At 46.9% G+C, this 26,222-nt stretch overlaps 1 protein-coding gene across 12 annotated transcripts in view; it reads right to left on the reverse strand.

Moving 5' to 3' along the window:
• The window catches only part of ARMC9 (armadillo repeat containing 9), a 139,057-nt gene that overhangs the window by 12,520 nt on the left and 100,315 nt on the right, over nucleotides 1-26,222 (reverse strand). For all 12 annotated transcript variants that reach the window (XR_012332944.1, XR_012332942.1, XR_012332943.1 and 9 more), the window contains 3 exons: nucleotides 16,998-17,102; nucleotides 6,319-6,434; nucleotides 4,169-4,302 (listed from right to left, as the gene is read on the reverse strand). Coding sequence is in view for 9 of the 12 variants with exons in the window: in XM_033859555.2 (XP_033715446.1) it covers nucleotides 4,169-4,302; nucleotides 6,319-6,434; nucleotides 16,998-17,102 (355 nt within the window). In the remaining 3 variants the exon portion in view is untranslated. The remainder of the gene's footprint in view (nucleotides 1-4,168; nucleotides 4,303-6,318; nucleotides 6,435-16,997; nucleotides 17,103-26,222) is intronic.

A 26,222-nucleotide genomic window follows, 5' to 3' on the forward strand; every position in this document is an offset into this window, starting at 1 on the left:
AGAATTTCAGCCTTCTCTGATCTGCTCTTCGATGGACAACTGGCCTGCTTGTCTGTGCTCTCTGCTCAATGGTCTTACAGTAAGTCCCCTACATACAAACCTTCAAGTTGTGAACTTTCAAAGACGTGAACGTGCATTTGCACGTCCAGTCACGTAAGTTAGTTCACGTCTCTGGCGTTCATTGCCATGTGTGTGCATCCCCTACAAATGGTTGCAGCAGCCACTCAGAATGCAATCCGGTGCTACCGGGTCATCTATGATGAGAAAAAAAAGCTACTACCCAGACGTCACTGGATCGTTTTTTCAAGAGGGTAGACAGAATTGAATCCAGCAAGGAACCAGAACCTGTGCCATCCACGTCAGGTGTGAGTGAAATTGCAGCTTGCCCTCCGTCTCCTATAGCTGACGACCCTTCAGCTCTACCATCTCCCACCTCCTCTCCCTCCTCCAGTCAGTAACTCTTCTTGCCTGTTCACTCGATGCCAGCCCTTATATGCCAGCTGTTGTACTGTACTACCGCACTTTTCAAGATACCGTACTGTAAGATTAAAGATGTTTTCTTTATTTTGTGTGTTTGTTTTTTATGTATTATTTGTGCAAAAAGTATTATAAACCTATTACAGTACAGTACTATGTAGCTGATTATATTAGTTATAATTAGTTATATTAGTTATTAGTATCATATTAGTTAGCTGGGTACCTAGGCTAGCTTCGTTGGATTTACGAACAAATTGGACTTACGAGTGTGATCTCAGAATGGAACTCGTTCCTATGTAGGAGACTTAACTGTTTAATAAAGTCCAGGGGACCAGATTTGGGTGTATGAAATAATAGTTGAGTGGAACCACCCATGAGTGCTGAGCTACACACAGAAAATCCCATGAGAGTTAATAGTGTTACAAGATGGTGCCCAGGGGTAGGCAGCCCTCCAGGATCAGGACCTTTCCCCGGCCGCTGGTGGTGGGAGACAGCTGGCAAAGCCCTCTGGCAGGAGGGAGGAGGCGCCAAGCTGGGGTCTCCGGAGACCCTCTGAGGTCTTCTCGGTTCAGTCACCAAGCAGCAGCCACCCCTCCGTCCTTGCCTATTCCCTCTGCTTAGGCCACACTGCAGACTTTCAGAGCACCCGCTGCGGCACACCCCCCGCAAGAAAACCAGCTCCACTGAAAGAGCTGGGACCTGGGAGGAGAAGGGCAGTGCGTGCGTGCACCTGAGGCTTCCTGGGACAACCACTGCTTTCCCACCTGTTAATCCATTTCAGACAGGGCTGGCATTGTCCCTCCACGGTCCACTGACAAGGCATGTGATCTTGATACCCCCGTTTTGGTTGGTGGGGAAATGAGAATAACTTGCCTCGGGCCAATATCGTGCAACACTCTAAGTCACATTCTTAGCTTCTTTTTCTTGGGAACTATTTCCTTTCGGCTCCGTGGGGCTGAGTCCTTTGCTTAAAAATAATGTACTTTCTGGGCCTGCATTCAACTGATCAAGCCGTTTGAGGATCCCGCAGGTTCCTCATCACGAGTCCTGCCTTCAGTGTTGACTGAATGCACAGGTGTGACGGGGTGTCCTGAACAAACCCGACGTGTGGGCCGCGGTGCTGGGTTCCCACGGGTCTTGAGGTGTTAATTCCCAGCATGAGGGTAGCCAGACTCAGTAGCAAGTCATGTGTGAGGGGAGCTGTGGGGAGTGGCCAGGCGAGGCCAGCATGGGATGCGGGGGGACAAGGTGAGCAGAAGAGACGGGCAAGAAAGGGCTGGTGGGGCAGGACCGGAAGGACGGTAGGGTCAAGAGGAAGTCAGATCAGCTCTTGTCGGGGAAGGAGTGAAACCGGAGCCGGTGAGGGTCAGGACGGCCCGCTGCCCACCGCTGTCCCCTCCTTCCCTCAACCGTGGCACTCAGTCCCAGATGCAGCCTCAGAACCAGTCTCAAGGCAGCATTCCAAGCACACTGGCTGAAGCCTGTTTGCACGCAACCTCACGTGGAGGCTGAGAAGAGGAAGAGATGGCGGTGGCGAGACAGGGTGGGGAGCTGGCACTGGTCCACGGGTGAGGCGAGGGCCGGGGTGGCTGCAGCTGGGCAAAAGGAAGGAAGCACAGAATCTACACCGGAGACGGAATCCACGCTCATTAAATGACCCCGGGATGCCGATGACCCGGACGCTTGGCTTCTCCAAGGGGAGAACTTTTGTCAAGGAAAAGGATTGTAACGGAGAACTACGGGTGCTGGCCTGAGGTGGAGACACGGCCTGGGGGTGTGGGGAGAGACTAATATGCCTGGTGTCTGCAGGGGGAGTGAGGGCGGACTGGGGGTCAGTGTAGTGGAGTCCACCGAGGCAGGAGGGCAGTAGATGGGCTCCCAGCCAGACCTGAGCGAACAGGAGCAGGTGGAAGATGGGACCCGAAAAATACGGCCTCAGTGTTCACAGCAGGCTCATGGGTGCACCCGACAGCGTGACTGGGCCCGTCTGGAGGGGCTGGTGAGCAGCTGCTGCCTCTGCAGGGAGAGGCACTGGGAACGGCTGACGATCCCAGGGATGGGTGCCCATTGTTTTCCTGCAAGGAACCAGACCCTGCCAGGGCCAAAAGCAGTTGTGCTTGAAACTAACAAGAACGTCTACATGACCCGCTGACCCTCAGCCACCTCTGTCCCTGACAGCCTCAAGTGCGTCCACCCTACAGGTAAAAATACCATGAGAAATCGTTCCAAAAGATAGGACCACACTTATAATCCGTGCAAGACAGAGGGTCACCCTGGTGGTCATTTGGGTCAAACAAGGATGTTACTGCTAAATAAGTTTAGCCTAAATGCAACTGTTTGGAAGTCCAGGCCTATAGAACTTGAAATCATTTTAAACTCAGTGGCATTAGGTCAAACTGGCGAAAATTGTTAGACAACCTAAAACCTCCACCCCGGCAGCAGAGACCTCTGGATAAATTATTGAGCTAGTCGTCTTTTAGAGAAGGCATATTAATGTCTGCAGCTCTAACAAAACCCATGTAAAATAACAGATGATCAAAGCTGGCAAAACCTCTAACACTGCTTATAGTCAAGAGATCCTCTCCTGGGGTAACCAAATAACCTGGCTTTCTTCTGGCGCCGTGACAGGTCTATTGCTCTGAATTGGGGATGAGAAGCATTTGAATCCAACTGTGAGCAGATTATAAAAGCTCGCAGATGTTTCTCATACTGGAATCTGACCTGCTCCTCTGTTTTTCTATTTGAATGGATATTAGAGTCTTATCTGATCTGTTCATATCTTTTTAATTTCCTCTTGAAAATTAAAAAAAAAAACTTGGTACATTTCTAATTCAAAGCACATATATTTTTTCTGGCATCTAAAAACTACATTTATCCCCCATCAGTCTCTGATGAACTCAACTGGATACTTCAAAATGCGTTTGGATCCCACAGTAGTTTTTGCTCCTAGCCAACATTTCCGATCAATTCAGCCTTCTAACACGTGGCTGACCACCTCAGCACCAGAGTTCGGGGCACCAAAGTTTTGGTCAGAGATCTACATCGTTTTGAGATTCCTACTTAAAAATCTCACATTAAACACAGCTTCCCCAGTCAGAAATGTTGCTCAGATAGCTTGCACATGTGAGCACTGGACACAGTGCTCTGAGAGAAGGGGGTCTAGAGGAAAAGCCCACGGTCAGGTCTGGCTGTGTGGTCGCAAGCCTGTGGGCCTCTACGACACGGAGCAGTGGCTGAGAACAGAGGGCTTCTCAGGAGCAGGTGGGAGGCCAAGGCCTTTCTGGGTCTGTAACTGCAGCTGCTTCATAAGATTCCAGGCATCACCAGTCCCAGAGCTGCCCCCAGTCCCAGAGCTGCCCCCAGTCCCAGTGCTGCCCCCAGTCCCAGTGCTGCCCCCCAGTCCCAGTGCTGCCCCCAGTCCCAGAGCTGCCCCCAGGCCCAGTGCTGCCCCCAGGCCCAGTGCTGCCCCCAATCCCAGAGCTGCCCCCAGTCCCAGAGCAGCCCCCCAGGCCCAGAGCTGCCCCCAGTCCCAGTGCTGCCTCCAGGCCCAGAGCTGCCCCCAGGCCCAGAGCTGGCCCCAATCCCAGTGCTGCCCCCAGTTCCAGTACTGCCCCCAGTCCCAGTGCTGCCCCCAGGCCCAGAGCTGCCCCCAGGCCCAAAGCTGCCCCCCACATGCTGCCAGTATGCTTACATGAGGAGGAAGTGCAAGGCTCAGGACCAGGCATGACCCCCTTGCAGACTGGACGGTGGGCATTTGGCAGAGATGGGAGGCAGCTGTTTCTGGCATGTTTGGCCATCTGGGGAGAGATGGGATGGTCTTCCAGCCTGGAGGAAAAAAAGAAAAACAGCAATAAATACAGATAGGAGATATTTGACTGGTCACTACTGTGTAGCATCACAAAAAATGCAGGAAGTGGAAGTACCTGAAAGTCTTTTGTTAAACTGATATTAGCAGATATTGAATCTCTTTAAGAAAGAGGAAGTACCCTTACCTCGCTCTTGTTAGCTCTTATAAATTTACAGTGAAACATGGCTATTATTTTTCTAACACACAACTGGATCTTTTGGTTTTGGGTGACACGGGAGCATGACATTTCAACCAAACAATTTAAAGTATCAATCTTCTGGGCTTTCTTCCAAGGATGAAGCAGATTAGCAAAGGGATGAATTCCATCAGAAAAGACGTGACATATGTCAGCCGTGACAACAAGAGTTAGGCCGGAACAGGACTGGGGAAGAGCTTGTTCTCTGGAACACTATCAATGGTGTGCGCAGTGCCTACCGCTGGCACCTGGGTCGATGGAGACTCATTCACCCAGCAGACATGCAGGGGGCGCCTGCGAGAGACAGGGGGCCTGGGCAAGCACAGCACAGGGAGGTAAGTAGGATGTGGGGTGGCATCTCCCGGCAGCCTTCACGGCAGATCCCCAGGAAGGTTCTGCAGTGTGCGCAGAGCAGCACAGCACTCACTCCCCTTCAGCGAGGAGAGAGCAGCCACCTGCTCCGGCACGGCAGGCTTGTCCCCCCTCTGTCTAGGGTTGCGCCCCATGAAACGGCTGTTCTTGAATGTCAGTTCCAGCAGCAAAGACAAGCAGACACCTAACTGCCGTGCGGGGCAGAAAAGCCTCTGTGTGTGTGTGTGCATGTGTGTAAGAGAGAGGCAGACAGACACACTCAGCCGGTCTTGAGCTCTGAGCTGGGGTTTGTCAGGGGCCCGAAGATGGAACATTTCCCGGCAGAGGTAGCAAGCCATGAACGGGCAGGGCAGGACATGGAGCAAAAGGAAAAAAAAAAAAAAAAAAAAAAAGCATACGTGTGCGCTGCTTTGCTACAGAGATGTAGCGCGCTCAGAATGCAGGCTGGGGGCACACAGTGTCCTGGGGAACGTGGGGCTTCGAGGGCTGAGGTTGGGGGGTGTCAATTAAGAAGGACCTGGTTGGCCAGCGTTTGATTAGATTTGGTCCCTAAGGGAGACAGGAGTCACAGCAGTGAGGTTTTGTTTGTTGCTGTATCCCCCGAGCCGAGTTGTTCATTACAGATTACTATAGAGCAAACCTGGAAATAAGCAAACCGCCCAGCTGTAGGGGATAACTAAGTAAAGTATGTCACATTCATCTGAAATATCTTATGGCCACTGTTGTATGAATAAATGTAGGTTTTCCCCCTGCTCTCTATAATCCCCTTATTTGCACCTGTTTCTCTCCAGCGTTCTCTCCAGACAGAAGAGGCCACCCAGACCACGGAAGAGACTCGCCCTGACCAAGCTGGACTGCCTGGCCTGGGGCTCCCCAAGAGTCCCCAGGGATCAGGTCCTCAGGTCCCCAGGGAGACCAGAGGCTCTGGATAACCAGACTAGTTTTGTTTATATAAACAGGGTAGGAGCAAGGCTATGAAGAATGAATAAGGCTTGGCAGCCAAAAATGCATATCGGTGCTTTATAGAGTCATGTAGAAATAAGCTGACGGCATCTTAAACTGTGACACTCCATCCCAACAAAGGGCCTGGTGCTACTGTGAGAGGCTGCAGAAAAGAACAGGAGTCCTTTCTGGGTAGACCCACTAGTCCTTTTGGTCCTTTCCTTCAGAATCACATTGGCCAACACCAGCCTTCTCCTGGATAAAGGCTGTAAGTGGCTTGGAGACCCTGAGAGACATGGGGGGAAGAGGGAGACTCAACCTCTTTCCTTCCAAAAAATCCCCAAAAGATAAATAATAAAGAGATAAATGCTTTTTGATATGAAATTTTATTTTGAATTTTAAAAATACGTACATCTTACACTGCAGTTGATCAAAACAAAGCTTAAGAAAGTAAATCCCCGCCTCCTTTAGGACCCAGACTTACGCTGGGTACCCGGTCCTGTGGCCGCCGGGAGTGATGGGCCGGCACAGGGGCTCAGGGCCGCCCCACTGCACGCCAGCCGCCCCCTTCCGCCTCACCTTCCCCGTGTTGGTCATGATCTGGTGGAAGCAAAAAGGAAACAGAGCTGTAGAAATCATCTAGTTGAGAGCTGACCTAGACATTCTAACTCACTACATTTAATAATCTATAGTAATAAGAGGATTTGCAAATAAGTGAGGAAGGAGCATGACACGGATCATTCAGCTGAACAGAAAATTTCGGGGAAAATCTGCTTAGGTTTTCACATTATACCATTCAGCAGTATAAATTAAAAAAACAAAATCAAACCACGGAAAAAGGAGAAGAAAACAACTGGATATGGTAACTTATCACATCCCTGGAGAGGACTGACTTTTGAAAGTAAGAAGGGAAAAAAGACAGACAGCTTTGGTTTCATAAAAAATCAACATTTCCACATACACAGTAATTTAATGATAAACCAAATTAACAGGTAAACAATGAACTGGGAAGAAATATTTGCAGCACGTATAATAGATGAAAGCTTAAGATTTTCATTAGATAAAGAGTTCTTACAAATCAGTAAGTAAAACACTAAGTAGATGACTGGGCAAAGAAGTCCAACAGCCAAGTCACAAAATAAAAAGTATCACCAGTAAAGAGAAGAAAAAATGATCAACTTTATAAGTAACTAGAAACTACAACTTTACAAAAAGTGTATCATTCTCCAGTTATTAAGTGAGTGACAATTAAAGAAATGTCCCCATCCACTTCTGACAATAGTTTAAAATGTCAGTGGCATGGAAATTTGAGACAGCTCTTTTGGAAAGTAATTTGGCATTATATATCAAGAGTCATTAAAATGTTCATATCCTTGGGTGTTAAACCCTAGAGAGAGAATCCAAAATGTGGAAGATGTTAAATAAAGCTGTATGTTACAAAATCATTACACAGTAAAACTGGAACAATCTAACTGTCTAGTAATAGGGGAATAATTAAGTAAAATATGGTATATTCATTGGAAATATTACATGGCCATGTACAATGATAAAGACTAGGCTATGAAGAAAAATGTTTATTTAAAACATTGTTAAGTCAGGTTATAATACTGTACATAAATGATGCTTTTCATTACGCTAAGTACACAAAAAGACTGGAAGGAAATGAACACTAAAATGATTATAGTGGCTACACAGGACAGTGAACCAAGAATCATTTTTTTCCTCTCTATCTTCCGAGTTTTCTGTAATATGGTTATATTATGTTAATAATTAAGAAAAACTGTTTAAAAAAGAAATCACTGTAAAATTGATGAAATGTGGATGAAGTCTGTGGACTGTACCAACATCAACCTCCTGGTTCAATACATGCTACAGCCACCACTGAGGACGCCAGGTGAAGGGTGCACGGGACCTCTCTGTACTACTTTTTCAACTTCCCGTGAATCTGGAATTATTTCCAAATAAAAAGTTAAAGAAAAATTTTTAATTGGAATTACATCTTTGATTTCCTGATTTTACTTAAAAGTTATTTGGGTTTATCTAGTATTTGAGGTAGGAAGAAGAAAAAAAAGGCCCACTGCCTCTGGGAGAGCATCACTAGGCCTCACCTGTGCTGTGGGGGACAGCTACCAGCTGGAGGGGTTGGTCAGCGGGTGGGGGGAGAGGGAAGGGGGTGTGAAGGGGAGAAAGGCAGGCGAGAGGGGTGGGGAGGCCCCTACCCTCTTGGAGGAAAAGGAACGTAATTAAGCTTCCCAAATAAGAACTAATGTGCAGCTTCATCTCTCTTAATATCTCTTGTGAAATTTGCAAAAGAAGCCTATTTTAACTGCCGTCACTCAACACTGCTGTCTGCTTCTCCTCCGACTTCCCTTCTGTCCCGCTGTCCCCGTCTAGTACCTAGGGTCAAATTCACATGTCCGCCCCCATCACCAGAGCAGGTTCCTTCAGGCCAATATTCAACAGTACCTTAGGACCACCCGGGGCTTCTCTTTCCCCCTCCATTATGCCAGTCAGACACCCGGGTCCTTCCACAGAGGGCTAGGATAGGAAGGCTCAGTCTTAGGCACTGGAGAGGGAGACAGCGAGTGTGTGGGCTGCCAGCCCCCCATGCCCCCTGCCTCCTCCCTGTTCCATTGTCCCTCCCAGCTCACCCCTCCCAACTCCTTCCTAGAGGAGAGAGAACACAGCACATATTTGAGAGTGTTTCAGCCTTTGGAAAACCCCGTCAGCCACACCATCTCCCTGAAACTTCACAGGCCTAAGAAACAATCTAAGGCGGGTGGTATTTGTCCTCTCCAGTGGATGAGGAAACTGGGTCAGGCCTGTGGGCAGAACCATACGGTGTGTCGTCAGAAGGCCTGAGGAAAGGTCTCTGGTGAACAGGGTTGGTGTGAGGGCCCAGAACGACTGCGTTAGGCGCTCGGTGTCTCAGAGCAGCTCTTTCCAGAGGGCTTGTTTCCTGTTCACCTCGCAAGCCACTGTGCATGTGGGGAGCCACGGAGGGGCCCACAAGGGCTCCAGGGCGCTCTCTGGGCACCTCAGTTTGCAAAGGAGCCTTTTTGGGCTGGAAAGGTCTTAAAGTCTGTCTACCAACAATGCGCTATTTCCACAGAAATGCTTCAGGGGTTGTTGGGAGAGAAGAGAAAGGGTTCCTGACAACCACCCTACTCACCAAAGGAACTCAGCTTCCATCTGTGTTACGGATGGAGATGCCGTTTGAAAAAAGGTTCTGATACTAAAAAATACAGCATGTTTAACCACAATTAGGAAAAAATGCAGCATGTGATTTAGCTGAACGTAATTTATTCTGTAGTAAAAGATGGTCAACATGTCAATTTAGGTAAAAAACTTCCCATTTACTAGTTTTTGAGTATTGGTGAATCACTTAAAGCAATTATGACATGCTATAGAGCAGTATGAATTTTTGTAAGAAAATATAGGCACACAATATGTCCATCTATACACATGGAAAACAACCTGGAAGCTGAAGGAGACACTGCTAGCTGGCCACCTAATACTCATTCCCTCTTTCTTGACCAACAGCCCTCTGATTTTGTGGGCCCAGAAATGCGTCTACTTAAAAACACCTTTCCAGACTCCCTTGCAGCTAGGGGCCATGTGGCCCAGTTCTGACCAGTAAGAAGTAAGTGGGGGGGGGAGGTTGGGAGGGAGACGCAAGAGGGAGGAGATATGGTGATATACGTATATGTATAGCTGAGTCACTTTGTTATAAAGCAGAAACGAACACACCATTGTAAAGCAATTATACTCCAATAAAAAAAAAAAAAAAGAAGTAAGTGGGGGACACCAGAAGTAGCTTTGGGAAAAGCACTGTAGAGGGGGTGGATTTGGCTGGCCTGCACGCTTGACTTCCTCCTGACTTTATCATGTTTTGTGCCAGGAGCTGCATCCATCGTCTTATGACCAAGAGGCAACAAGCATGTGAATGAAGGGCCAAGGCACCAGGCAGAGCGCCCATGGAGCTAATGAAACCAAAGCTTCACAGCCCCGGAAAGAGCCCTGGCACTGTGCTCATATGGTTTTTGTAAAATTTGCAGAAGTAGCATGTTTCGGTTGCAGTCACTTAAAACTGCTGTTTCTTTCTACTCTCACTTCCCTTGCCATACTCCCCCTCATGGTGTTGGAATGGCCAAAGGCAATTTAGAACTTAGCCAAAAGGACGGTGAATCCGGATGACCTTTCATTTGAGTTTAGTGGGAAATGTGATTCCCAGTCACTTCTGTGCATAGCCGAACATCGCCAGCTGTCCTGGTGTGGAAGTGGCTTCTAGAACTCCACACACCCTCAGAGAATTTATGAAGAGTCAGTGCACAGGAAAACTTGAAATGCCCCCAAATCTTCCAGTTTCTTTATGAAAGAAGTTTGAGGATGGTTTTCTCAAATTTAACAACAATCCTAAAAATTTACACAGCATTACCATAAAACTAAATGTGAAGCCAAAAGAAAATTTTCAAATCTATCAGTAATAAGAAACAAAGCTGGGGCTTCCCTGGTGGCGCAGTGGTTGAGAGTCTGCCTGCCGATGCAGGGGACGTGGGTTCATGCCCCGGTGTGGGAAGATCCCACATGCCACGGAGCGGCTGGGCCTGTGAGCCATGGCCGCTGAGGCTGCGTGTCCGGAGCCTGTGCACCGCAATGGGAGGGGCCACAACAGTGAGAGGCCCGCGTCCCGCCAAAAAAAAAAAAAAAAAAGAAAGAAAGAAACAAAGCTGATCAAATACATTACAGGAAGGACTAATTTTCTTTTCTTTCTCTGTAGAAAATATTACAAACTCGTTGCAACATATGTAGAGGCAATCAAAGAGTATAAAACAAAAAATATACAGAAAGAAAACCATGAAGCACGTGGCAAGCAGCTAGTTAATAAAACATTATTTTTCTGTTTGTGATACCTGTCGGTTCTTTCTTTTTTTCCCTTTACCTACTTTAAAAAAAAAAAAATTGAACTATAGTTGATTTACCATGTTGTGTTAGTTTCAGGTGTACAGCAAAGTGATTCAGTTATACATATGTCTATTCTCTTTTAGATTCTTTTCCATTATAGGTTATTACAAGATATTGAGTATAGTTCCCTGTGTTATGCAGTAGGTCCTTATTGGTTATCAATCTGTCAGTTCTTAAAATTTGAATTTGACTGTGATTTATTTTTCTTAGTCTCATTCTAAGTATTCACTTTTATACCTAAACTTTGTATTCCGTTGTTTTAAAGAAGGCCTGCAAAACCCTGTAAACTGGAGGGCCCACAAAACCTGGATCTTCCCTTCTGACGGGCTGGGTGAAAGAAGGCAAGAGACAAGCCTGGGGTCTGATAAGGCTGGATTCCCTGCTACTTGCAGATGAGCTCAAAACCAACTGACAAAGGAAAGATGAGATACAGAGATAAATGAAAGGAAAATAGAGGGAACAGTGGTTATCTCTGGGCGGACAGAATTATTATGGTGGTTGTTTATGCTGTGCTTACTTTTGACTGTTCAGTAATAAGCATGTATTTCTTTTGCAATCAGAAAAAAGAATCCCAGAAACAAACTGAAAAAGAAAAGGATTTGGAATCTTTGGGGGTTGGGGATTCCTCCCCCTGCTTGTTCGGTTGTGTTTTCACACATAGGAATATGGACTTTTTAGTTAGTTCCAAGTGACTTTTCAATCATCAGAGTCAGGCAGAGCAGGAATAATTGGTTGAAAAGTGATTAGAAAAAAACCCCAAAGTGGAGACAAATTTGAAAAAAAAAAAAAGGAAAAATTGGAAACTGAGGCCCTTCCTTCTCCGGTTTTGGTTTTCACTGCGAGTAAAACAGGGCCAGCTGCAGGCGCCCAAGCTTCTTCACTGTCTCCGGCGGGCTGGCCCTGCCCCCTGGCCAGATGCACTCACTTCCCCTGCTGAGGCCCCGTTAACCTTGAGGTCTGCCCACGTGGCAATGTTTCCATGGCCCAGATGCTGGCTTTAGAACCACTGAGGGATGTAATAAAGATGCAGATTCCTGGGGCCAGGTCCTCACACTCAGACTGTCCGGAGGCTGGGCCAGGACCCCTGCTTTAACCAGCCCTTTAGGAGATCTCCAAACCAACTTGGCAGAAAAGGAAGTGTGGGAAGGGAGAGATTAGCATTGACACCAGGCATTCCCTCTCCAAACTGAGTCTATGCTCAAAAATTGGACCATAGAGTAATTCTGAATATTTCACACAGTTGGAGACTCTAAACTTTCAAATACGGAACAGAATTCACTGGAAAATCAGCGGTTCTCCCGGAAGGCAGCAGAGCTTAGTGGTAAAGAGCAAACAGGCTCAGATAACACCTGAGAATGCTCCTCAACGCTCTCAGCCTCAGCTGCCTCATCTATGACACGCAACACGAGCAGAATTTACCCCATCCTTTGTTGGGAGGAGATTAAATAAATGGAATCAGATGTGTGAGGCAATCAGCACAGGACTTGGCCCAGGACGTGAGCCCAGCTAATTTAAGGCACGCCTGTGACTGTGGTTAAAGGTAACTGAACGATAAGTTTAAACTTCAAAATAAAAACAAGACAACTGAGATCCTATGATGAATATCTACACTCCTTTACCCAGGGTACTGAAGATATTTAAAGCAGGGCACTCTTTTTAGGAAGAACTAAGCGATTATTTGGCATAATGTGGATGATTCTGAAAGATTTAGAAATAACCAAGCAAGGAGAAGTTGGCAAGTCATCAATCTTGATCTGCTGCTGATCATGGCCTGAAGAAGAAACACAGAAGGGTGCTGTTTTCACCAGAATTATGAATGAACGGATACATGTGATGTGGCCACCACCACGCTCAGGCAAGCCCAGGAAAAGGGGCTTGTTCTGCCCGAGCTTTCCCTGAGTTCCCTGTGGTTGCCAGCTTCTTCATGGCCCGGGCTCTGCAGTGCACAGGCGCTATCTGCTTGAACTTGGGGGGGTGAGGACAGGCGGCGAGTGTGGCCTTGCAGGGCGCAGGGTGGCCATCAATGCCCAGCAAGCGGGGAGCCATGGGTCCAGGCATCCTGGGAAGGGCTCCCTTCCATCCCCTCGACACCCTGGCAGGCTGCCCTCACTGCACCTCCCCGCTCACGCCCTAACTAGTATTATAGTTTTAAAATCACTGGTGTGTACAATTACCACTCCTGGGATTATGGTAAGGAGGTCTGGGCTGGGACCTACACTCTTTTTTTTTATTTTTATTTTTTTTGTGGTACGTGGGCCTCTCACTGTTGCGGCCTCTCCCGTTGTGGAGCACAGGCTCTGGACGCGCAGGCTCAGCGGCCATGGCTCACGGGCCCAGCCGCTCCGCGGCATCTTCCCAGACCGGGGCACAAACCCGTGTCCCCTGCATCGGCAGGCGGACTCCCAACCACTGCGCCACCAGGGAAGCCCCTAGACTCTATTTTAACGTACCTTCGACGGCCAGCTCTGACATCACAGGACGATACCCGTCAACCCCCGACCCCCCATCCCTCATCAACAGCACACTTTTATCTGCTCTGTGTCATCTTCTGTAAACTTCTGGAAGATAACAGCTTGAGAAACTTTGCCAGCATTCTGTTGTGTGTTAGGCAAATGGCACAGGTTCAATGAAAAATTTTTGAATACAAGTTTCTAAAAGTCAACAGCTTTCCACTGATCTTGAAAAATCTAGTCTACCTAGTACACCAGAATGGGAGGCGTGAATTGTGATTTTTGGGGTGCACATTCCCTAGTGAAATGCAACGCCTTCTGTCTCTGGCAGGTTCCCTCGTTTGACACAAGCAGTTAGCAGGTATGAGTGCACAACCCCGCGTGAACCACCAGAGCCAAAGGTGGGCAGGTGAGGTGAGCTCACAGCGCCAGCCGGCTGTCCATTTCAAATCAAGACTGGGTGGCTGAGGGCGGCTGAGGAGTCTAACGAACAAAGACAGCAAAACGGGCAGTGTTCCTATAACCTCAGCGATTACTGCTCAACAGTAAGTTTTCTACTAAAACTTTAAAGTGTTTCCACGTGAGATCCTATGGTGACCTGGCCTAGTGGGTCGAATGGTGGCCCCCAACAGATCTGTCCATGTACTAACCCCGGGAACCTGTGAACGTGGCCTGATTTGGACACATCTTTGCAGATGTAGTTACATTAGGGATCCTAACATGAAGAGATCATCCTAGATTATCCTAAATCCAGTGAAGAGCGTCACAAGAGACAAGAGAACACAGAGAGAAGAGGAAAGGAGGCAGAGTCTGGAGTTCCACAGCCACAAGCCAAGGAGGGTCTGGAGCTGCCAGAAGGTGCAAGACCAAGAAAGCTTCTCCCCTAGAGCCTTCAGAGGGAGTGTGGTTGTGCTGATAACTTGATTGTGGACTGCTGGCCTCCAGAATGGTGGGAGAATACATGTCTGTGGTTTTAAGCCATCCAGTTTATGGTCATTTGTTACTGCGGCCCTAGGAAGCTAATAGCCTTGGTCTTCACGTCCCTATAACGAATTCTTTCTGTACTTCATTCTTACCACTCACATTGCCACCGACAAGTAACTGACACCAATGAGATAAACAAGCATGTGTAGAACTTTTCTAACTGTTTCCTTCTGGTAAAAGAACAGTACCTATGCATTAAGGAGAGTTAGAACTGCAGGCTATGGTAAAATGACACCATTTCTGGATGCCATTAAGCTGGATTATTGGTTGATTTGAAAGCTCTGTCACTTTGTGCCTCACCAAACTGCAAGATTAAACTGGTAGTTCCAGCATGTTCGGTGTCTTGTTTTCGTTGTTGCTGTTAAAAATCTTCACCACATCAACATAAGATCTCACCCGTGGCATTCCACTGTGCAGAGGTGCTAAAAGCTATTTAGCGGAGGGGCTGTACTGGGGTTTCTGTCTGAACATCCTTGCTGACCCTCGCGTGCTTGTGCAGTGGTGTCTGTGGGGAAGTCCCAGCATCTCAGGGCTGAGTTCTCGACAGCTTCGCCACCATCCTCCAGAGAAGCCCCACCAACTTGCCTTCTGTTTTCCTCACCACCTGCCCATGAAGCATGAGAATCTTGCTTTTAAAAATGCACGTCCAGGGCTTCGCTGGTGGCGCAGTGGTTAAGAATCCACCTGCCAGTGCAGGGGACACGGGTTCGAGCCCTGGTCCAGGAAGATCCCACACGCCGCGGAGCAACTAAGCCCGTGCGCCACAACTACTGAGCCTACGCTCTAGAGCCCATGAGCCACAACTACTGAGCCCATGTGCCACGACTACTGAAGCCTGCATGCCTAGAGCCCATGCTCCGCAACAAGAGAAGCCACCGTGGTGAGAAGCCCGCGCACCACAACGAAGAGTCGCCCCCGCTCGCCACAACTAGAGAAAGCCCTCGCGCAGCAACGAAGACCCAACACAGACAAAAATAAATAAAATAAAAAATAAATAAATTGAAAAAAAAAATGCACGTCCTGTCAAATGGAGCTCAGGCCTTCCCTGACAAAGCCAGTGTTCTTCCAAAGGGAAGCAAAGGCCTAGTCAGGGCTCAAGACTTCCATCAGCAGTTTGGAACCCGGATGGCCTCACTTCCGTCCCTTCTCAAGCACCTACCTCCCCACTTGACTTAACGTAATGGAGCCTCCGCAGTCAGTTAGGTTCCTTTGATCCCTGAGCTGTTTCTAGGGACAGTGGCGGGCTATAGGCACTTGTCCATGACTGGGGGCCGGTGGTCACCCAGCCTCCTAAATCACCCCCTTTCTTTAACTCTTGCCCCATGTGGTCTATTCTCCACAAAGCAGCCAGAGTGAAAATAGAAGTTAATATAGTAAAACGTAAGTCAGACCGAGCACTGCCCTGCTCTGCGCCCTCCAACAGCTTCCCAGCTCACGCAGAGTAAACTCCAAAACCCTCGCTGACAATGTCCCCATGCCTGGGCCCTTGGCTGTCCTCCAACCTCAAGTTCTGCCAGCATATACTGACTCCAGCCTGGGGCCCCTGGAAACTCCTTGAACAATGAGGAAGACCAGGTCCAGGTGACCAGGGAGACCAGTGCCCAGGGTGAGGTGATGAGGGCCTGGACGGGGCAGTAATGGGAATGGACAGGCGCTTTCTGCTTCCACCTGCCCCTGGAAAGGCTCACGCCACCTGCACCCACCACCTTTTTCCTTCCCAAGTCACTGTCCTCGCTTCAACTGTTCAGCATCCCAGCTCCAACACTGACCTGCCCAATCTGAGGAGATTTCAGGGTCCATGTAACCGACCCAGTCAACCACCAGCTTCAGAATTCCAGGAGCTCCTTTTAATACCACCGGCCTTCACTCCTACGTGCCAGCCATCTGTCACGGGGCTTCAGTCTGAACTGGCCTCATCCTGTGCCGTTGCTGCTCCCTTCAGACCCCTTACCCTGCGGCATCCCACCTGCTCACCCGTGTGTTCTCTGATCAAGGCTCCACGAGACACCTGGGCCCTCGACGCCGCGGTCCTCTCCCAGCCAGTGGGCAGCTCCCCTGACTCACACCCTTCCCTATCTAGCTGGTGGGTGGTAGCAAGGCGTTCCGGGAGCATCGGAGTCGGCGGGGAGTTCAGATTATGGTCCCTCACAGACGTGTGACTCCACAGGCCTCTTGGTGCTTTGACTGACCACTCAGTCCACCCGGAAGCACCCCTCCTCAAGCCTCTCTGACTGTTCACTTTCTGTCCTTCTCAGGGGCCCGTCTTCCTTCTCCTGCACCTGACATCTGGCTCGGCCCCTGCCCTTGGCCCCGCCCTCCCTCCCTCTCCACCCTCCGCCTCCCTCACCGGGCGACCTCACCTGCTCGGATGGCTTCGGCCATCACCTGTGTGCTGACGACTGACAAAGCTGCAACAGTCTTCCCTTCTCACGGATGAGGCATGAGAAAACCAAGACGCTGGACGGGCAGACGATTACTACTAAGGACGGGCTTACCCTCGGATGTTACGAAGGCCCTGGAGTGTGCCTTTTAGTTATACTCTAACCACCTTCTGTCCAGCAGCGGGCCTGTTTAGGATAGTAACTAGGGCCGCTGTGCACTTCAGGGCCGCTGGAAGCAAGCTGGCTGACACATATCTTCTAATAAACGTAGTATCATAACAGACCAAACCAAACCCTCATGTGTTACTGCAAATGCTAAGTCCATCAATGGTCCATCTCTCCTTTCTATTTCGGGGCCCCCGCCCCCTTCACACGGTACTTACTCCCAAGTACTCCGTGGTCAGCAGCTTCTCGCCTGAGAGCTCTCCAAGCTGGGGCTGGATCAGTTCATCTTTGTCCAGATCGGCTTCCATAGTGTCATGGTCCTCCTGTTTCAAAGGAGACACGGGGTGAGTGCTCTGGACCCCTCCCTTGCTGCAAGTTCCCAGAGGGCGGCTCCCCAAGGAGGCACCTCATGAAATGGGAAGACCTTAGCCCAACAGCAGCGGCTCATGGGTTTGCATTTCAAAGGTTCTCCGGGGCCGTCTGCCCTCTGCTCACAACCTCCGTGAAGATGAAAGGGAAAATGCCAACCCACCTCTTTAGGAAGCTGGGCACCTAATGAACACTTCCACGGCCACAGGTGGGAAGAGGTTCACCCAAGGTGCTGTTGAAGGGTCTCTCCTAGTTACAGTTCTCAGAATGTTTTTCTCTGTGAGGTCAAGGTGCCATGTGAACAGCCAAATCAGCCAGTCTACAAATAACTACTAAGCACCTCCACGTGCGCAGGCCTAACAGAGGATACAAAACTGTATATTGTAGGCTTGCTCTTCTTCCGCAGTTTACGGTCAATAAGAAGACTCAGCAAAAAGAGAAAAACTGTTTTGCTTCTGGGAAGATGGAGTGGACATATTTTTCCCTGTTCCTCCCACTAAGTACAACCCAAAACACTGGACATTACGTACAAAATAAATATGAGACCCTGAGAGGTGGAGAGGAGGGGGCAGACTGGCTGGGTATCCTGAAACACAAGGAATAAAAGGTGGTGAGTCCCCTGGGTTTACTTTTTGCCTTAGAGATTCCCGACTTGGCGCTGAAGAAGCCAGCAATCCGGAAACGAGCATGGTGAAGACAAAAAAAGTCCCCCAAAGCCTACTCCGCCTAGCCAAAGAACCAGGAAACAGGAAGCCCAGCACGATGGAACTTTTAGACACTAACCAAACACCAGAGCAAACACTGTCATCCCACCCACAACCACACCAGCAAGGGCGTCAGGGCGCTGAGACTTCTGCCCTTACCAGGCTGTGACGAGGCACCCCAGTAACCCCCACCAGGGTGATATCAGAGAGGGACAAGTAGGGAGGGGGAGTTTTGTCCTTGCTGGGTGGTAATGAAGCCCCCCTACCCGGAGGGGAGAGTAGAGACCAGGTGGAGAGCCTGGACTTCCACCCCCGCTCTGCAGTAATGAGATGTCCCTGCCCCGCAACCAGGGACGGTGTCAGAGGAGGCCTGGTGGAGACTCAAGACGTTCACCACTGCCACGTTTCACCATGTTCCTGCGGTGTCGGGGAGGCCACGTGGGGGCCAGGAACAAGGCATTCCTACCACCTCTTCCAGTCAGGGAGGTGTTAGTGGCGGCCTAGCAGGGACGGAGAACTCTCACCCCTGTCCTGCAGTAACAAGGAGTCTCCTCCCCCGCTTCCCGGGGTGTCAACAGAGGCCAACTGCAGAACCTGGACATCTACCCACACCTAACAGTAATGAGGAGAAGCCCCTGCTCCTCTGCCACAGCAGGGGTAAAAGAGAAGGTTTAAAGTAAGACAGAAGTTTCATAACATAGTATCCAAAATATCTGGGTTTAAATAAAAAATCATTCATCATACCAGGCACCAGCGTGCTCTCAAACTGAATTAAGAGACAATCAAGAGATGCCAACATCAAGATACAGAGATGCTAGAATTGTCTGAAAAAGTTTTAAAGCGACCATCATAAAATGGCTTCAGTGAGCAATCACAAACATTCTTGAAACAAATTAAAAAAACAGGAAGTCTCAAGAACATAGAAAAGTAAACATAAAGCCAACAAAAGGAAGGCAGTAAGAAAGAGAAGAGCAGATATCGATGAAAAGGAAAACAACAGAGAAAACTGGTAAAACTAAAAGCTGATTCTTTGAAAAGATTAATGAAATTGTCAAACCTGTAGCAAGACTGACAAAGAAAAAGAAGACACAAATGACTGATATCAGGAATGAAACAGGAGCTATCACTACAGACCTGCAGACATCAAAAGGATAATAGGCCCATACCAAGTTAATCATCACACTTTCGCCACCTATATACTTCTAAATTTCTTTTCTACTTGCCACTGTCTTCTCTTAGGCCCTTGTCACTTTTTGTTCTTTTTCACTGTTTGAAAAGATATATTAGTTCAATTTTTTTGTAACAAATAATGTACAATTAAATTATATAATGCACGAGAGGTAACTTGGTGGGACTTCCACTGGCCAAATGGGGACAATGTGAGCATGAAAATAAATGTGGATATTAATGGATTATCAGGTAGAAATCCACAGAGGTAGAGTTCACACTTATATAAATAAAAGATTTTTAAAAAATGAAAAAAAAAAAAGGATAATAGGGATTACTATGAGCAACCGTACATAAAGTTGACAACTTAGATAAAAAACACAAAGCCTCTCAGATGACTTGAATAATCCTATAATTATTAAGAAAATTGAATTCCTAATTTAAAAATTCCCCCAAAGACTTCTCCAGGCCCACATGGTTTCACTGGAGAATTCTACCAAACTTTTTAAAAAGTTAACACCAATTCTACACAATGTTCTCCAAAAACGGAAGAGGAAGAAATAATTCCTAATTCATTTTATGAAGCTGGTATTACCCTGGTACCGAAACCAGACAATGACAGTACTTTTATAAAAAGAGTACAGACAAATATCCATCATAAATAAAGATGCAAAAGTCCTTAACAACCGAGTTAAAGGAAAATGAAAAAAAATCCTTAACAAAATATAGGCAAATAGAATAGACCAATAGATCAATATGCTAAAAAAAATTATATACAATGACCAAGTGGGGTTTGTTCTAGTGATGCAAGTCTGGTTCAGTATTTAAAATTTAATCATTGTAATCCACAAGATTAACAGGCTTATGAAGAAAAAAAAATCACATGATTATATTAATGGATGAAGAAAAAGCATGGCAAAATTCAATATCCATTCATGACCCAAAACTCAGAAGAATAGGAATGGGGGGTACTTGATAAAGAACATCTATAGAAAACCTGTATTTAGCATTATACTTAATGGTGAAAGACTGGATGCCTTCCCCCTAAGACTGGGAACAAGGGAAGGATTTCTACTCTCACCATTCTTAGTGTTATAAGTTCTAGACAGAGCAAGAAGGCAAAAAAGGAAATAGGAAGCGTACAGATCAGAGAGGAAGAAATAGAATTGTCTTTATTTGCAGATGACATGATTGTCTATGTAGAAAATCCTAAGGAATTGACCTCCCCAAACTCAAAGAACTAATAAGTGGGTTCAGCAAGGTCACAGGATATAAGATAAACATACAGAAATCAATTTCTACATACTAGTCTTAAATTAAGACTCTGATTAAAAATACAATATAATTTACAATTGCTTATACACACACAAAAAAATAAAATAAGAAATACTTAGGTGTAAATCTAACAAAACATGAATAGGACTTGTATGCTGAGAACTACAAAACGCTAAAGAAAGAAATCAAAGGAGGCCTAAATAAATGGGAAGACATTAACTTGTTCATGAATTAGAAACTCAACATAGTTAAAATGTCAATTCTCCCCAAGTTGATTTACAAGTTTAATGTAATTTCTATAAAAATCCCAGCAAGATTTGTCTGTAGATGGGTACAGGACTACTCTAAAATTTGTATGGAAGGGGCAAAGGAACTAGAATAGCTAAGACAATTTTGAAAAAGAAGAATAAAGTGGGAGGAATCAGTCCACCTGATTTCAAGACTTCTTATTGTAGGCAAAGACTGTCGTCTGCCATTTCAGCAAACAAAGGATGCTGTGGCCATAAAGTCATCAGCCACTGCAGCCACCCCTGCAGGTGCACCCTGAGGGGAACTCAGGATGGAAAAAAACAAGGTACTGGCCCTAGATAGTTAAGATGAATATCAAAACGGTAATTTCAATGAGCCCAGGCTCTTGCATCTTCCCATACACTGAAAAGCACTAAAATCATTAACTTGAGATGTCCGTTTTTTTGTGTTTTTTTGTGATTAGTAGTAATCTTTTGATGTTCAACTACATTCTCCTCCCCAGCAAAAGCTCCTATTATATCCAGTGCCTCCCTTACCTCTTTGGAACAGTCCCTCAGAGCTGTCTGAGAGGCTGTCTCCCAGGCTACAGTCCTCAGTAAAGCCCCTGAATAAAACATAACTCTCAACTTCTAGGTTGTGCACTTTTTTCCCAGTTGACATTATATAGCTACCAGAATCAAGACTATGTGGTATTGGCAGAGGGAGAGAGATATAGATCAACTGGACAAAACAGAGAACCTCAAACAGACCTACACAAATACGCCCAACTGATTTTTGACAAAGGTGCAAAAAGTATTTCAACAGAGGAAGGACAGTCTTTTCAACAAGTGGTGCTGCTCCAAGATTCAATAATGAAAATTTGGAATTATTGACTAGATTGCTGCAAACTGGAACAGATCTCTTGGTGTGAAAAAGTAAATTATCACTGGGGAAACTTTTAAAATCTAAAATTATCATAAAATATCTTAATACTAGAGAAGGGAAAATATTCTATACGGGAGATAGTAGAGCACATAGGCTAGAAACATGGGCTCTGATGGTCATCTGCCATTGGGCTTTGTACGGTTTATTCCATCTACCTTTCAGTTTCCTTATCTGTAAAATCATGGTAATAATAGAATCTAACTCACAGGACACTTCTGAAAACTGTACATTAGAAAAGTGCCAGATACACTGTAAATGACTAATAAATGCCAACCATTGTTATTAAAACAAACAAACAAACAAAAACAAGTGGTGCTGGAGCAACTGGACATGCATGGGAAAAAAAAAAGAACCTTACTTTAATTCTCACACCTTATATAAAAATTAACTCAGAATGGACCATGGACTTAAATGTAAAGCTATCAAATTGTTAGAATAGGAGAAAATCTTCAGGACCCATGGCAAGGCAAAGCGTTCTTACACTTGATACCAGGAGTATAGTCCATAAAAAGGAAAATTTGATAAATTGGATTTTTATTGAAAATTTTAAAACTTTGCTGTGTGAAATACCCTGTTAAGAGGACAAAAAGAAAAGCTATAGACTGGCAGAAAACATTCGGAAACCACATACCTGACAAAGGACTAGTATCTAAATATGTAAAATATAGAAAGAATACTCAAAACTCAACAGTAAAACCCCCAAACAATCCAGTTAGAAAATGGGCAAAAATATGAAGAGACATTTCACTAACGAGGACACGCGGATGACACATTAAAATGTTCAACATCACTACCCATTAGGAAAATGCAAATTAAAACCACAGTGAGTCACTCCACACCTATCAGAATGGCTAAGTTAAAAACAGTGATAACATCAAATGCTGGTGAGGATGCAGAGAAAGCACATCACACATACGCTGCTGGTGGGAACACAGAACTGGAGCGGCCGCTCCGGCAAACAGCACGGCAGCTTCTCAAAAAGCTAGACATGGAGCTGCATGTGACCCAACAATTATGCTCTTAGGCATTTATCCCAGAGAAGTGGAAACTTATTGTCACACAAAAATCTGTACATGAATGTTCATAGCAGCTTTATTTGTAATAACCAAAAACTGGGAACGACAGATGTCCTTCCACAGGAGAATGTTAAACAAACTGTGGTCCAGCCACACCACGAACTTTTTTTTTTTAATTTATTTATTTTATTTATTTATTTTTAGCTGCGTTGGGTCTTTGTTGCTGCACTCAGGCTTTCTTTAGTTGTGGCGAGCGGGGGCTACTCTTCCCTGCGGTGTGCGGGCTTCTCGTTGCGGTGGATCCTCTTGTTGAGGAACACGGGCTTTAGGTGCTCGGGCTCACTATCGCGGCCTCTCTTGCTGCGGAGCACAGGCTCCAGACGCGCAGGCTCAGTAGTTGTGGCGCACGGGCTTAGTTGCCCCACGGCATGTGGGATCTTCCCGGACCAGGGCTCGAACCCATGTCCCCTGCACTGGCAGGCGGATTCTTAACCACTGCGCCACCAGGGAAGCCCCACACCATGAACTATTGACACACAGGGGCCTGGATGAATCTCCAGTGAAATACGCTGTGTGAAAAAAGCCAGTCCTCAGTGGTTACATACTATATCATTCCACTTATACGACGTTCTTGAAACGCTAAAACTATGGAAATGGAGAACAGGTTAGTGGTTGCCCGATTTTAAGGAGGACATGGGAGTTGTGGCTGTAACGGGACCCTGTGGTAATGGAAATCTTCTGGCTCTTGAATGCATCAGTGTTAACACCCTGGTTGTTGTTATGCTGTAGCTTTGCAAGATGCTACCGGTGGGTGGAATTGGGTAAAGGGTACACAAGATTTTTCTCTATCGTTATGTCAATCTATAATTATCTCAAAATAAAAAGTTTTCAAATACACAAAAGGAGAGGAGTTACAAACAAGATGATAGCATATATGAGCTGACTCGGGTCTGTGTCCAATCAAACTCCAGCTGAACGACGTCCATGGTGCCGGGGAAGCTGCGGTCCTCTTTCCCGCTCCCTGCTAGCGCTTCGGAGATTACACTGTCCTTTGCAGGTTAAATTATAAAGATCAATACAAAACAGACCAGGCCGTCACCTGACTGAGGTAGAAACTAAGGAAAGAATGTGTCCGCGTGAAGGGAGCTGGCCTGCTGTGAAGTGAGATGGCAGGAAGGAGGGGCCCTGGAGGAGATGCCCGTCCAGTGCCCGTCCAGTCTCAGGGCGGAGGGGGTGCCCCAGGGCTGCACGCCTGGGTGACAAGCGTCCCTGAGATTATCTAACCAATCCTTCTCCTGATTCCTCACCCACTCAACCACATGTGACTTGCTTCCTCTAAACTTGCCAACAGGAAGAGAAAGCAAACGTCAAGTACCTGTCCTTGTTTTCAAACAAACTTCCAGCCATTTTGGGTGCCCCAGTCTTTTGTGAATTTGGTTTATCTGAGTCAGTTTCCAAGGGATGCGGAGGCCCAAATTCCCGTGAGGACTGCCTCTGGGTAGGGCCGTTCCAGGGCGCAGCCCTGTCTCCCGGGCGTTCTCCACCACCCAGTCAGTGCCACCTGCCACCACTAGACGCTGTCACCCCAGGGTGGGCTTTCTTAGGGAAAGGGGATTCGACTTATTCTAGGTGGCCCCCGAAGCAGACCAGAACCAGCAGACTGAGAGGCATGTTCCGGTCCAACCCGTAGCTTTTCCTAACCCTCCGCGCTGTCTTACCCGCGGCAGGGGCTGCTGCGGAGACACTGCTCCCTCCAGCTTACATTTGAGCACTTCACTGATGCTCTGTGACCACAGAACCATGGAGGAATCCACCTTACATTTCCACAGCACTTCACCTGAATTCTCACAGTGACTCCGTGTGGGTTCCTTTGATTACACCTACTTTGTCTGATGTGGAATCTGAGCTGGAGAGAAGGGACAGGTCCACAGCGAGAGCCCGGCCTGGAAGCAGGAGTCTGGACTTTAACCTTGGGCCAGTCCCCTTCTGCCCAGATCTTTCTGACTCAGCCACCTGGGGCCCCTCAGGGAAGCCGGTCTCTGAGGAGGCACAGGCTGGACTGACCGGGTCCTCTGAGGCCCGAGGGTCCTCAGTGCCCGGTGGAGATTGAGCTCAACGGGGCAGAGAGAGGGGAGAGGAGGGCCGCGGCACCGTTCCGGACCCCCCTGTCTTGTCCTCTCTCTTCCTGTCCCATCTAATCACCGACGGAGAATCCGCTCTTGTCCTACCTGGAACACCAGGTTCATGGTCGTGCAGCCTCTAGTCCTGACTCATTCTCCATGCAAGGGCTGCTGCCTTCTCCTGCTGCTTCACCTGGGTTGGCAGCTCTGTCGAGCGCGTGTGAACACGCCATCCTGAAATTTCACTCGGGGTTCCTTAAAGGTAATGCTATATGAGGCCCTACCTGAGGTCAGGTCTGGGACAGCCAGGTAAGATTTACGCTGCTGCCTTGGCTTAGAGTTTAGCTTACTACAATACCAGCATCTTAGTGATCAAATAGTGTGTACATTATATGATTATTTTAGGAAAATGACTGCTCTTTGTGGACGAAAGCATTGGGCTGTGTGGTCAGCGTGAGTGGCCAAGCGCTCTGGGCCGTGGGGTAGTATTTCACCTCTTTCCTAGGGAACCAAGCTTTGGAGGCTCCAGCTGGAAATGGGCACATGGATCACAGTTTCACAGAGGTATTGGTCATACACCACTTCCCTGCCAGGATGAGATATGAAACCTTAAGAAACAAAACAAATGCCCACATTCCATTTCAATGAAAAATAAAAGGTCAATGGCTAACCTTAGTCAACGCTCACAAAAGTACTTCTTTACTCTCCACAACGAGTACATATGTAAGGCATTCACTTGCAAATATACAAACCAGCGAACGTATTCTCCATCATAAGTTAAAGCTTGATTTATTAACTCGTTCAAAGATAAGTTAGTAAGAGATTCACTGAAATATTATTCAAACTTTTAAAAATTTAAAGCAAGTTGAAGCTGTTTTTTATTATTTTTATTAAAGCAAGTTGAAGTATTTTTTATTAAAAATACTTCATAGCTGAATTCATTGGTAATTGATAACCTTCATAAAACACAGGCCAGTTTCTACATTTGGTCCCTAATATATACGACCCTGTAATAAAAGTCAACGTAAGTCACAGTGTCATATGCAAGTGTAGGGCCAGAGGCAGAACCAGGGCATCTCAGCCGATCTGCTCGCCACCTGGAGAATTTGCTTCCTCTGCCACAGTTTCTCTACTGCCAACACGCAGGCAAATACTCTTGGTGCTTTCAAGAATATTACGTTGATGTAAGATGCATACATGTAAGCAAATGGATGTGAAAATCATTATTAAATTGATAGTTCCTGGTTAAGAAAGTTTGTAATGAGGCTCTGATTAGACGTGATTCTTGTCAATGCCTGAGTTTCTCCATCCGGCGAATGAGATCATTTAAAATCCTGTCCCTTTTAAAATCATGCCTTACTGATTAAGGAAATTTCTTAAGTTCTCTGATTTTGAAAAGCCATATACTGTACAGACACAAACAAGTCACTGTCATGGTTTTTCTAAGAAACACTGATATCAGCAAAAAGGAAACGGAGGCATCGTTAGGACCCCTGAAATGTAAAGAGCAGAAGGAAAATGGGCTGTACTCGATGAGCTGGAAAGTGCAGCTTAGCAAAGAGAAGCAAGAGCTTAATTCAATACTATTCAATCTGTTTCCAGCAACACTTGGGAAACTA

The sequence above is a fragment of the Tursiops truncatus genome, chromosome 7 (genome assembly GCF_011762595.2).
Source record: "Tursiops truncatus isolate mTurTru1 chromosome 7, mTurTru1.mat.Y, whole genome shotgun sequence".
Classification (NCBI taxonomy): Eukaryota; Metazoa; Chordata; class Mammalia; order Artiodactyla; family Delphinidae; genus Tursiops; species Tursiops truncatus.